This window comes from Condylura cristata, unplaced genomic scaffold, assembly GCF_000260355.1.
Source record: "Condylura cristata isolate star-nosed mole 26May11 unplaced genomic scaffold, ConCri1.0 scaffold00002, whole genome shotgun sequence".
NCBI lineage: Eukaryota > Metazoa > Chordata > Mammalia > Eulipotyphla > Talpidae > Condylura > Condylura cristata.
This window is the reverse complement of record NW_004567103.1, coordinates 24,549,882-24,564,238: the sequence shown is the minus strand read 5'-3', so window position 1 is coordinate 24,564,238 and position 14,357 is coordinate 24,549,882. Positions and strand designations below refer to the sequence as shown.

Sequence of the window (14,357 nt, the reverse complement as noted above, 5' to 3'; positions counted from 1 at the left end):
CCCGCCCCGGCATCCTATAATGCCAGCTGCTGCCAGTGCTCGTTCTAAATACAGCCCAGTCATATTACTAGTTTGCTTGGAATTCTTTACCACCTCCTCTTTGGCCTGCCGGTTAAATTCCATTAACAACAATGAATTTATTTTATAAATAGAAAAATACAACAAATGCAGGATTCTTCCAACTCCCAACTGTAGCAGGCAAGATCTAGCCTGTCTCATTGGCATGGCCCCTGCACTGCCCCTCAATCTGCCCAAGCTGCTTTCCCTGACTTGAACTATGTACTTCCCTTCCCTGCAAGACTTAGCACCAAGTCTGCTGGAAAACAAACCTTCCCCAGCCTAATTTAGCTTCACCTCCCATGAGGTCCTGCAGAAACCTGTCAAAATCTGTCACACATATCACACTGCACTGCAATGGTGAGATTTCTTGACATTTGTCAAGTTAGTGAAATGCTTACAAATATATCTTTCAGCTTTGTGCCCCCACAAAGTGCTAGTGCCGTTTCTGGCACACAACAGACAAGAATGCTCACAAGTCGAATGAACAGATGAAGCACAAATGACTTGGCCAGAATAACAGAGTTGGGATTTGGATTTACAGACCCTCAGTTTGTTTTATTCACTCACCAAGGACTATTACCAGTGTTGTGCTTTTTTTAACCTATGTTTTAATAAATTGGTTTGGCCATTGCATTTGTAACACATATTAAAAGTGACAGCCTATTATTTCATTTTAGTTTTTTAATTAAATTCATAATCCAAAAAGTACTCATGATTTTTTTTAAGCCAAACATAAAAGAGCATGTTTCTCAGCTGCTTTTTCCCATTAGTTTGGTCAAACACTGCTGTCAGGTTTCCTATAGTTTCATGAGTTATAATATGCACATGTAAACCAATATACATAGGTAAAAACACAAATAGAGAGGCATTTTAAACACATTTTAACGCAAATCTAAGTTTACTATAACTTGGAGTTCTATATTCTTGTTAATGGTTGTATAGTATTTCATTGTGTGAATTAACATATTTTAACAAGTCCCAAATTGATGGGACATTTAGGTTCTTGCCAATAAATGAACTTAGGTGGAAGTAATTTCATATGTGTGCTCAGATATGAAAAGATGATAGCATTTTTCAAAGCAATAGAAATATCAAATTAAGTCTCTTTTGCTAACAGGGCCTCACCAGAAATTTTTCCCAAATCTCTCTCTCTCTGCCTCCCCATTTGTAAAATGAGATTATTTCTTGCCCCTAAAGGCTCATAGTTTATAACTGCATGTTGTTAAGACTAAAGGTTTATCCTTTTTGGCTTTGAAATTCTTCCAAAGGAGGAAGCTTGTTTCTCCCTTTAATCCATTTTCCTGTTAGATTTAAAGGATTTATAAACAGGATTTTTTGAAACGTATCCCTTTTCTTGTCTTCCAACTTAGCAATTTACTGTGACTAAGACAGTGTTTTCCTACAATATTTTTTAAGCCTCTCCCTCCATTTATTCAGAGATGAATTTACTTTACTGTACCATGTGAAATTTACTTTGTTTCCAAAGTGAGAAGTGCAAAAAACAAAAACAAAAACAAAAAACCCAACTTACCTGCCCTGCTTTTTTGTTTCTATCTTTCCAGCTATAAACTCTGAGCTAACAAGTATGAAACAGGCAGAGGAAAAAGTCATCAAGTCAGAAGAGAAAATCAAATAAAAAGATCATTGTATCTTTCCAAAGCAGCTGGGTGTTTGATAACAACATGGGAAACTTGTCACCAAAGGGGGAGGAACTTTTGTACCCACAGAGATTTCCAGGGTCCTCCACATCACAGTCCTTCTCTATGACTGAAAGGAAGCTGTGGGTTAAGCGGATCCAAAGGGCAAAGGCCAAGAGCTGCCTTTCTCAGTCACATGGGGCTTCACTGAATCACTTTGGCTACTGGAGTTACCTTTCCAGAGCCCTAGAGAAGGCCCAGCTGTATATTAGAGTCATCCACCAAGCCTTAGAAATGCCCCAGTCCCAGAAAGCCTGATTTTAACATTTGGGCCAGGTTCTTAGAATCGTGCTTTTTAAAATTTCACCAAAAAATGCAGCCAAGGTTGAGAACCTCTAATGTGCAGCCAGTGTTGAGAACCTCTATTGTGGAGCTTTCTGGGCAGTGGGTTGCTAGCAGCTTGCATGTCTCAGGAACAAGGAGAAGGGGATTAAGTGTGATAAGAAACCCAATCCATGGTAATCCTGGAAACCCCACAAAAGACCAATCTGACCCTTCTGCTCCCTAGCTTTAAACCCTCAGTGCCTTCCATTTGTTCACAAGATAAAGACCAAAGTCCTTACCTACCCTGGAGGCCCTGGGGGTCTGGCTCCCCTCCAGCTTTCCCACTTTCCTTGGCCTCAATCCCTGTTGCACCAGATCTTCCTCTGACTATCCTCTGACTTCCTGCTTCCTTCCACCAGTTGGTCTTGGCCCGTAACATTCTTCTCCCTGGCCCTCCGCTAGCTCCCCCCATGCCAGGCTTCAAGCACTGTCCGGACGAATGGAAGGGACATGCCTCTGTCAGGAGAAGGACCAGGGAGGGTTCAACCCGCTGCTGAGCCCACCTAGCTTGCTAGGGCTGTTCACACTGGCAGCAGACTTTCTGGAGGTTAAAATAAGTTGACAACGAAGAAGAAACAAGACATCTATTGGATTTCTTTTACCAAAGAGCATGCACCTCAGGAATGTTTGCCTTTATTTTACCTTATGTGTTTTTTGTTGTGTTTTAACCTAATAGGAGAGTGGTGATGAACTGGACTATGAGGATGAGCCAGAGGGACCCTTCAGAGAAAATCATCAAGACACTCCAGGTATAGGCAGATAGGTCGGATTTCACAACCTATCACTGTCATTCAACTGACATTTGCATTGTTAGAAGATATTTGTGGAGAATGACCTTGCCATTTCCTCTCAGTTCATGGTTGGATATCAAAACACAGACCAGAATGTTGAGTTCAGATTCCTGTATGTTCTAGTATCTCAGAAGTGCTGATAATAACATGCAATGATGTCCTTGAACTTGCTGAGTTTTCTTTCCTGCCAGAGGTTGCAGATTCATAGAAAAGAGTAAAGATGCTAGGGCTATTAAAAAAAAAAAAGATGGGCCCTCCCTGGTGGCACAGTGGGTTACGGGTTAAAGCGCTACACTGAGAAGCTTAAGCCACTTCTGCATGAGTTCAATTCCCGCCTGCCCGGGAAGAGCCCCACATGGTGAGGCAGACCTCTCCTGACTTGCCTGCTGCTCTCCTCAGCAGTGTACTGCGTGGATCTGCCTGTTCTGTTCCCCACTCTGTCTCTGGTGAATCCTCTCACCCTCCACATCTCTGGCCTGTACCCCAGTTCTATATGAATAAATAAATAAATCTTAAAAAAAAAAAAAAAGATGCTCTGGGGCCCTCCCTGGTGGTGCAGTGGGTCAAAGCACAGCACTAAGAAGCTAAAGCCACTTCTGCATGAGTTGGATCCCTGCCTGCCCCCGAGGTGACCCACATGGCGCAGCAGACCTCTTCTGACCAGCCCGCTGCTCCCCTCAGCAGTGTACTTTCTCGATCTGCCTGTTCTGCTCCCCAACTCTGTCTCTGGTGAAGCCTCTCACCGCCCCTGAGCCTCTGGCCTGTACCCCAGTTCAGTACGCACAAATAAATAAACCTTCAAAAAAAAGATGTTCCACAGGGACCTCTGCCTTTCTGCTCCCTCTTTCACAAGGACTGGGACATTCAGGCAAAGAAGCTGAGGTTTCAGGCCTGAGGGATAATATTCCACCAGCGCGGATGGACCTGTGACCTAGAGCTCTGCATGGCTAAAGCTGCTTGAGTGCAATTTCCTCCCAAACGAACCCTGTGTTTGACAATGTTCCAGTTCCAGGAAATATGGAGGTCCGGAGCTAGGTGTTTTGGCATAGCTCTTACTCCCAGACCCTGAACTCGCCTCTGAGTTCTTCTCTGCGTGATGCTGCAGTCAGCCAGCTATTCGTTAGCTCCGTTGCTTCTTGTAGAAGTGGAAATAGGCGTTGGAGGGAGTTGCACCAGCCAGTCAGTTGCTGTGCAAAGGTGTTCAGCAGAGGGAGCAAGTGAGGACTCAACGCCAAGGTGCTCTGCTCTGCTCTGGGACATCCAGCACTGGGGCATCCACCCAGAACAGGCTCGTTTTTCCTGCTTAGCCCTCTTAATGGGGTGTCTCTCTAGGTGACATGGGGTGCTCTCTGCAGGCTAACAGCGTCTGAGCCGCTGTGAAAAGATCATATGCTCCACAGTCGATCTAAGTCAAGTCCACCTTACCCTCTCCCTCATCCGTCCTCTGAGACTGAAAACCACTCTCCCCTCCAGGGTGCATGAGAGTAAGTGACATAATCCCGCATAGTAGCCCTTTACTGAGTGTTATTCACTGGCGAGCGCATGGTCACCTTTCTCCAGGATCACAGGGTAGCTAACAGGGTAGTCAAAAATACTCTTTCTTCTCACTTTTTCTTCTGTCACTGCTTCTTGATATCAGACAATAAAGATGCTAGCCTGACCCTATGTTAGGACAAACTTTTTTTTTTAAGATTTATTTATTTATTCATACAGAACTGGGGTACAGGCCAGAGGTACTAGGGGTGAGAGGATTCACCAGAGACGGAGTAGGGAGCAGAACAGGCAGATGTACTGAAATACACTGCTGAGGGGAGCAATGGGCGGGTCAGGAGAGGTCTGCTGCGCCATGTGGGTCAGCTCCCTGGCCAGGATCGACCTCGTGCTGCAGTGGCTTCCTAGAGCTTCATACTGCGGTGCTTTAACCCATTGTGCCACCAGGGAGAGCCGAGGCCGAACTTTTTAAGCAGAATTTCTGCTAACACCAGTCCCCTACCCCCTCCATTCTCACAGCTGAGTGGCAATAGCCAGGGAAACACCCATCTTCAGAATTGCCAGGTGGTAAAACACACATAAATCCAGCATGTGAGCCCAGTTGAGGCCCGGTAGGGTAAGTGGAAGTGATCAGGTTTGCTCTGCCCTCCCACCATCACATCAGTGATGGACACCTATGTTCGAGCACGCGTGCCTGATGGCGGCACCTGGTGTAGAGTGGAGCACCTGAGCCAGAGACCGAGCGTATAAGGGCAGCAGCGGCCAACGAAAGTGGCAGAGGACCATGCTGTGGAGACCAGCGAAGAGGCCTTAAGAGAACACCAGGAAGAGTGAAGACTCATGGGGGGCTGGGAGGCCTGCCAGGGCCCGGCCCCAGGCCTCCCTGCCTGCCCTCATCTGGCCTCCTCACTGCAAATGATGTAGAGACATCACTAAACACCTGACAAGGCCACTCCAGGACTCCTTTGCCTTCTGCCTAGAGCAGAGAAAACCTGCTCCATGCCTTGCTGGCACAGCAGGTGCCAAGGTCTTGCCCAACCACCAGGGAGGTCTTAGGCAACATAGACCATGGCGGAAAGTGAGCAACATCCAAGTGAACACAACAGATGTCTCTCTCATGGCGGAGAAGCAGACTCCTCAAAGGTGATTCAGGGCTTTAATGCAGTAAAACCGCTGCAGAAAACTAAAGAAGGCACTCATCTGTTCTGTGTGATAAACATTAATATTTTAAAAGGATTTCAAATCCTTTTTAAATGTTGAAAAGATGTCAAGGAAATTTTTTTTTATTTTTTATTTATGCATATAGAACTGGGGTACAGGCCAGAAGAGCGGGGGCGATGAGAGGCTTCACTGGAGACAGTGGGGAGCAGAACAGGCAGATCAATGAAGTTCACCGCTGAGGGGAACAGCAGGCGTCTCAGGAGAGGTCTGCCGCGCCATGTGGGTCACCTCCAGGGCGGGGATCGAACTCATGCGGAAGTGGCTTTAGCTTCTTAGTGCTGTGCTTTACCCTGCTGCACCACATAGGGCCCGAGGAAATTTTTTAACCCTCGAAGGATGAGTTTTCTCCTCAGTCTTAAGGTTAATTATCAATAGTGGTTTTTTTCCTACTCCAATTTCAGGAGTGAACATCATGATTAATTATAAGCAGTTAGCCAGAGCCATGCCCTGTGGAGGATCACAACTCTCAGACTTGGTGAGAATGCAGCATGCAAGTGTCCAACAAGACAGGCCAAACCAGCACTCTCCAGTTCAGAGAAGTTTGGAAAAGTGCTCTGAGTGAAATAAACTTCCCTTTCTATCCCACCCTAAAAGTCCAAGGAAATAAAACACCCAGTAAGTCTTTAAGAAATTGAATTGAACATCAGAGCCCCCTCCTCACCTCCCACCCCTACCCCACCGACCCACCCCCATCTCCACCCCCCTGTGGCACATGGGTTAGGACGCAGCACTGTGAGCTAGCGTAGCTGCCTCAGTGCAGGGGTCAATCCTCTACCCTGGAGGTGACCACATGGCGTGCAGACCTCTCCTGACCATCCCTGCTCCCCTCAGCAGTGTGCTTGGTGGACCTGCCTGTTCTTTTCCCCACTGTCTCTGGTGAAGCTCTCACTGTCCCTGCACCTCTGGCTTGCACCCCAATTCTGTATACATAAATAAATAAATCTTAAAATAAAAAGAAAGTGTACCCCCCAAAATCCCAAGAAAGAATAAGACTTCAATTCTGGTTGATTTCCTAGACCAGTAGTTCTCACCCTGACAGTGAATCAGAATTGGAAGACTTGTTAAAGACCTGTGAGCCCCACTCCCAGAGTTCACTAGCTCCAGCTGAGATCTAAGAATTTGCCTTGTCAGTAATTCCAGGTGATTCTGTGCTGCTGATCCCAGGATCACTCTTTAACCTCTACTACCCAAGTCCTGCTTCTAGGATTTGTTTTTCTGAATTTGGCAGTCACTGAAATTAATCTGTTCTTTTAGAAAATAATGGGGGTGGGAGGATTGGCAGGCAAGTTTCAGGCAGCTTCATAGTGACCAGCAAGGCTGACTATCAAATCTGATTCCCCAGATTCGAATCCTGGCTCCAAGTTACTGCATGGCCTTAAGTGAGTTATTGAACTTCTCTGGGCATCTTTTTGTTTTTTTTTCTTTAGATCTGTAACATGGGGATGCTAATAGTACTTACATCACAGGGCAGTTGTGACATAGTGGAGTTAATCTATGTGTTTATGAGTGCCTAGCACAGTGTAAGTGCTCAGTAAAGGTTAGTAATTAGTCTGTTCCTCAAAAATCTTAATTTTTAGCAGGAGAGAGCTTCTCTTGGGAGATTGAGTTCTTGCTTAAGTCCTTTTGCTTAAATCAGGTGTGAGCAGCTGACCCCATGTGAATGAATGTCTCTCCAGCCTCAGCCTTCCACCAGCTGTTATATGACAGTAGTGGCATTATTCCTGGGGGTAGCAGGACTATAGATTTCTTAGGAGGAGTGAGAGATTTGGGGAGCCCTGCGTGAGATGCAGGGGTCCCCAAGGAGTCTCATGAAACAACTGGACAAAAGCACAAAAGGCAACTCTTCAGAAACCCTTAGACTCACACGTGATTCTGTTGAGAGACATTCTCCTTGGTGTTAAAAGTCACCAGTAGGAGTGTTTGCAATCTGGGGCTCTCATTCATAGACAAGGGAGAAAGCAGGTAGGCCAAAGAGGAGTACAGACTTAAAGAAAAGCTGCTTTCAAATAGTAGAGAAATCTAAATGTTGAGACACTTCAGGCACAGGTTATTTTTTGGAGGGGGTGGGGGAGGTAAGGCCTGCGGTCAGTATGGCAGTGTTTGCTACCTCATGGCAGCAAGAAACCTAGCAGCCTAGCCCACAGGGAACATGACTTCCTCTCTCCAGCTCCTATGCTGCCCACCCTGGTGAGGTCCTCCCCACCTGTGACCTATAAACGCCTTACAAAAGAACTCCTTGCCACTGGTCTCTCCCAAAGAACTTTTCTCTCAGTCACATCTTTAGTCTTTTCTTCTCTGTGGTAGCTTGTGATATCTCTCCAACGCTAGGACCTCCTGTGGATTGTAGGCCTCGCTAGAGACTTACTGCCCAAGGATGTATAAAATCCGCAAAACAGCTTCCTCTTTAGATTCTAGGAGAAATTTGGGAAGGAAAGCCCTGAAGTGCCACCCAAATAATTTAATCTTTTCAAATTATAAAGTCTGTCTTTTGGTTTGTTTTCTGCACAAACCAAAAAAGGAAGCCCTTTTTGTCTCTCACTCTGAAGCAAGATAAGATGTTAGGTCCTTTATTACCTTGTCTCATTTTGTCCTCACATTAGCCTAATGAGGTAAAGTGCATTGTCTCCATTTCACAGATGAGGCTCAGAGAGGGTAGGGAACATACCCAAGGTCACACAGCCAAGAAATGAAGGGACTGGACTATGAGCCCAACTTTCTGTAACTCCAAGTCTTTGGCTCTTTAGACCTGTATCTCAGGCCCTCCCTAGTGGTGCAAAGTGTTGGGAAGCAGCACAGCAAGCTGGAGCTGCCTGAGTGTGAGCTCCATCCCTGGGGGGGTAAGGGGTGGGGGAATGGTGTGGCAGACCTCTCCTGACCCGCTCTCAACAGTGCACTTCATCTATCTGCCCGTTCTGCTCCCCACTCTTGTCTCTGGTGCATCTTGTCTCCTCCCCTGCACCTCTGTCCTGTATCCCAGTTCTGTATGCATAAATAACTCTTTAAAAAAGAGTGGTATCTCATCCATGTGTTTCTCCTTAGAAAATTGTTACAAAGTAGAGAAAACATAAAATTATGGCAGTGTTTTTTTTATTATTATTAAAAAGTTTATTTTTACATCATTTTGCACATTTTTTTTCCATCTCGATTGTAATCCCCACGGGTTTCCCATCACCAAATCACCCCTGTGCCACCACCATAGTCCCGTGCATTTCCCTCCCTCCCCCCCACCCCGTTTTTGATCACATTCCCCACTCCACCCCCACAGAATGTCTCTGGTCTATGGTTGTTCATTATTTTTGTTATTTTCTCGTATGGCAGTGTTTGTTTTTTTTTTAAAGATTTATTTATTTATTCATACAGAACTGGGGTACAGGCCAGAGGCTCAGGGGCGGTGAGAGGCTTCACCAGAGACAGAGTGGGGAGCAGAACAGGCAGATTGACGAAGTACACTGCTGAGGGAAGCAGCGGGCGGGCCAGGAGAGGTCTGGCTCGCCATGTGGTCACCTCCGGGGCAGGCGGCAGGCGGGAATCGAACTCATGCGGAAGTGGCTTCAGATTCTCAGTGCTGTGCTTTAACCCGCTGCGCCACCAGGGAGGGCCTGGCAGTGTTTTTTAAGGCCAGCATAACTCTTGGAGATTATTTATAGGTCTCAGAGTCTCTCTGCATTTGGAGATGACGCTGTACCTCTCTTCCGGTGTAGGGAGGACTCCTACCCCATTTGGGTCTCATAATCTGCTGCAGGGAAGAAACGGGATATCAGAGTAGCATTCCTTCAACCGCCACTCCTCAAATCCCTTCATCTTAAAATAGTCAACATGCCAAGACACCAAACTGTGGGGTGGTGTACTCTGAATCCAGTCAGTTGAGACACACCAAGTTAAAGAGAATGGTTGCCTCCTAGGAGAGTGAGGGCAATGGGGTTGTATGTGAAAGTGACTTTATTATTTCTGAATTGTTTTATTTACTTTAAATGTGTCTTGGATTTGGCCACTGTTAATATTTACAAAGCTAGTTAGTAAAGTACCTGGGTAAATCATTCAGTAGTTTTCCTTATACTCCATGTTTTTAAGACATATAACAGAATTTTTTAAGCAGTTAAAAGCTGTAAGTTATCACTCAAAGTACTACCCTCGTTTATTCCGATACTTCTTAAATACCAAGCATTTACCAGAGAAGAACTAATCACCCTTCTATGAGCCACAGCCCAGACTGACAGGTTTTTTCAACTCTAATCAAAATGGGGCGATTACTGCAACAAGAAATGTCAGCTTTTGCTCAGTACAAACACGCCCTCTGCTGGTCGGATTGTGCTCTCTCCCAAAGCTCAAAAGAGGAAAAAGTGACTTCAGTAAGTTTTATTCTGAGCCAGCTGTGGTAGGGTATAAAAAAAGACCTCTCAGAAACCCCCTTATCACATAAATGCATTAACCTGTTAATATTACATAGTATCCAAGACAAAATAAATTTTAAGGTAGCACCAGAGTCGTCAACCTTCCCAATCTCCTGAGCAGCCTCGAGTGTGCACAGTTCTGGCTCTCTCTGATGTGAGAAGCCGTGGACACTGTACTGCAGAAGGGAACTCGGTTTGCAAGGAAACTCCTGGGATGGGGCCGGTAACAATGATCAAACTCTGAAAATTGAACTAACTGGAGTATTAAGGTGCTGGTGGGATGACAGGTGAACATTTTGAAATCTGTAAAATTTTAACAGTTTTAAACAAACAAAATTGAGGGAAGGTAAGTTGACTTATGCAAGATTCTTCTGCTCAAAGAAAAAGAGAGAGAGGATTGAGATTGAATACAATCTCCCTTACAGAAAGATTTTTACTTTTATTTTGTGTCAGTAACCACCATCCTCACTAGAATTTAAGTTCCCTGAGACCAGGATACATGTCCATCCAACTCATTACTAGATTCTCAGCACCTAACACAATACCATGCATGTGGAAAATCTTTAATAAGCATGTGATAAAAGAAATACTGAGTGACTGTTGCTTCAATATAAATTGGTACAAATTTTCTGAAAAAAAAATTTGACAATAGATACAATACCTTAAAGGCCATACATTTATCATTCAATAATCATAAACATGGACAAAAAGTCTTAATAAAAAAAATTCAAAGATATTCTATGCAAAATTCTTTACAGTTATGAAATTTTGAAACAATCTAAATTCTAAACATTGTGTGTTTGGTTAACAATTATACATCTATATGATGAAATGCTATGCTGATTAAAATCATCTGTCAAAAAAATTGCATAAGGGCCCTCCCTAGTGACACAATGGGTTAAAAAACAGCACCATGAAGCTGTTGCAGTCACTTCAGCACAAATTAGATCCTGGCCAGGGAGGTGACCCACGTGGCATGGCAGACCTGACAGACCTCTCCTGTCTCACCCACTGCTCCCCTCAGCAGTGTATTTCAGTCAATCTGCCTATTCTACTCCCCACTCCGTCTCTGATGAATCCTCTCACCCCAATCCCCCATGCCTCTGGCCTATACCCCAATTCTATATGTATAAGTAAATCTTTTAAAATAGATATTGAATAATATAGAAAATTCTATTAAAATAATGGTTGATTAAAATTACATATACATTATTTTGTTTATTCTATTAAATAATGAATGCATATTTATTAGATAAAAATGAAGTAAATAGACCAGAACATTTGCAGTAGTTTATGTAACTAGAGTGATCAAGGATGAGGTTTCTTGTTTGTTTGTCTGATTCTTACTCTTTTTCTTTTTTTAAAGATTTATTTATTTGTGCATACAGAACTGGGGTACAGGCCAGAGGCTCAGGGGCAGCGAGAGACTTCACCAGAGACAGAGCAGGGAACAGAACAGGCAGATCGACGAAAGTACACTGCTGAGGGGAGCAGCAGGCGGGCCAGGAGAGGTCTGCCACGCCATGTGGTCACCTCCGGGGCAGGCGGAAATCGAACTCATGCAGAAGCGGCTTTTTAGATTCTCAGTACTGTGCTTTAACCCACTGCGCCACCAGGGAGGGCCAGATTCTTACTCTTTTTATCAGGTACCAGGCACTGTATTTGTAGTCAAATGTTTTGTGTTAATTTTTTAAGTAGTTTTATTAATTCCCCTAAAATCCCCGTTGTTAGGTTGTTCCTAATCAGAGGTGCAGGTAGTGAGAGGATTCAGGAGAGACAGAGTGGGGAGCAGAACCGACAGATCTACTGAAACACACTGCTGAGGGGAGCAGCTGTGAGACAGGAGAGGTCTGCCGCACATGTGGGTCAGTCAGCTCCCTGGTTGGGGCCCCAACTCATGCTGCAATGGCTGCTGATCACCTCGCAGTGCTGAGACCTTACCCCTTGCGCCACCAGGGAGGCCCAAAAGCTTGTTTCTTCCTTTGAGTTATTTCCTTCTGATAGATAGCCAAGAGTGAGATTCCTGGTCAGAGGCTGGCACATTTCCTGGGTCCTGACACACTGTTTTATCACCTTCCTGAAGGGTCTCACTGGTTTTAATGTCACTTGCTCTGTGTGTGTTTGTGCTAAGTCCCTTGGTATAACATACATCATTGTTGCACTCTGTATGCCGCTGACTACTCACCTGGGACACAGTCCCGGGGCTGGGATCACTGCCTGCTGTCCTTTGCTGATTAAGGATGCTCCTTGTCTTCACAGACCCAGAGTCAAGGAGTCTGACCCTTGGTCCTCTCAGTGCTTCCCTGGCTGAGTACCCTAAGGCAGATACTGCCCAAAAGGCGTAAGTGTTCAGAGTGGGAAAGGCACTAACTCCTCCGCTTTTGTTTTTGTTCTTAATTTTGTTTGTTACTAAGAGGCATCAAGATTCTCTCCAACAGACAGAATTAAAATACTAATGAGGAAACAAAGATCTTGGGGTGTATTACAGGGTGATGAGCTTCCTACAGAAACCATGTTTTTGGCTGAGTGGGTGAGTAGTGAAGCTGAATAGTGTGGAATAAGCTTTCTCCATTTGTTCATTATCTGAGGTTCACAGACCTGCCCAGAAAGCTGAAGGTCTGTCACTCAGCCACAGCTTCAGCATTGGCAGCCTAAACACTCAGGTGGCATTTAAAAAGGGAAGCACACTTATTTAAGATCAAAGAATTGTAATTTGTGGTACAGAGATTCAGGTAGAAACTAAGAGCAAAATCAGAACTTTTTAGGAGAGGAAGGTAGAGGGGACATTAGTGGTTAAAGACTTGAATGAGAACTAGGATTCTAGTGGCAAATATCAGATAGTATATACAGATGTTGGGTTAAAAGACTGCACACCAGAAACCTATACAATATTGCAAGTCAATATTACTTCAATTTTTAAAAAGCAAGAGTTGAATTGTATTACAAGTTTCACTATTCTTGGCTATACACTGTTGGTTACTGATTCTATTCTCCAGCAAAAGGTCCATAATCATCAGTTCTCAACAATTGGTTTGACAGCTCTTAAATCAATTGATTTGGGCCTAGTTCAGAGGTCTCTAACTTTTGACAGGTAATACAGGGCCTCTGTAATGGGTGGTTGGCTCCATTTTTAAAATGATTCCACAAATGTCACCTTTCACAACATTCACTCAGCTCTGTAGGGTAAGTAATTCCAATACTAGTGAAATCTAACATGGATTAAGTGTTCACTGTGTGCTTGTTCTGAACTCACTGACCAGTAGTTCAGCCAATATCCAGACCAGTCAGGCCCAGGTCCATTTGAACCCCTTTGGCTGTGGCTGGAGTGGCCATCTCCATCGCCACCTGTTAAGTACAGTCTGCTGTGGCCTCCCTTGAATCTCTGTGACTGGAAAACCTGCCTTCCTCTGCCTCTGAGGGTTTGGATTCTTCCTGGATTAGAAAGGCTTTGTGTTCCCCAACACAAAGAGAAGGGCAGTTGGGTTGCGAGGCAGATATATGAAGAATTCCATTCTTTTAAACGTATATACCTCATTGTCTCCCAAAATGGATTTAAACTTACAACTCTACACACACACACACACACACACACACACACACACACAAAGGTGAGGTATCAAACCAAAACAGAAAATTTAAATCAAGAGGAAAAGAATACTAATACTGCACAAAACATATTATAGGCATTGTGACTAAAGTTCAGACTTTCAGACGTGATACAGAGATTTCTGAATGTGAAAGAGAAAAAAAAAAGGAGCAACATGATCAGGTTTGTGTTTCTCATTTGCCAAATACCTGTTCCTCAGGGGAAATAAAGGTTTTCCCAGTGCTAAATTCTTAAAGGCTACTTCTATGAGTTTTTATAGAGTGACACTGAATGATTTAAAGACTCATATATTTACAGGAAATTCCATTTGCCTCATTCAACAAATATGTCTCAGGTTTCTATACTAAGGCCCTGTGCTTGCATGGCACAGTAAATATAACACTGATTTAGTTAAAAACTAAAGTGCCCATTTTAGCAGTGAACTTAATGTAGTATGCACACATGTTTATTTTCAATGATGAACACCTGAAACTTATAATGTTAGAATGCAATGTTACTTCAATAAAAACATTTTTTCAACAAAAAATGGAATTCCCAGAACCAGACCTGGCACATATCAGCTGTGGTGGCTGCTGTTACTGGAACCCATGTGATTATTTCTTAGTGAACTTTTTGCCCGGAGAACATAAGTCAATTTTCCTCACAGCTCATAGTCAGTGACAGCAATTCTACAAGGGATCAAACATACCTAGCATATGGTGACTGATCAAGAATAGAACTCAGAGAGCATAAAGGCATGGATGGATAGTTGCATATTCCAAAGTCTTTTTTTTTT

At 44.1% G+C, this 14,357-nt stretch overlaps 1 protein-coding gene across 1 annotated transcript in view; it reads left to right on the top strand.

Moving 5' to 3' along the window:
* Window positions 1-14,357, top strand: part of KIAA2012 (KIAA2012 ortholog) — a 95,319-nt gene that overhangs the window by 71,794 nt on the left and 9,168 nt on the right. Inside the window, exons 13-14 of the mRNA XM_004674825.1 lie at window positions 2,758-2,830; window positions 12,235-12,316. Of these exons, the coding sequence (XP_004674882.1) occupies window positions 2,758-2,830; window positions 12,235-12,316 (155 nt within the window). The remainder of the gene's footprint in view (window positions 1-2,757; window positions 2,831-12,234; window positions 12,317-14,357) is intronic.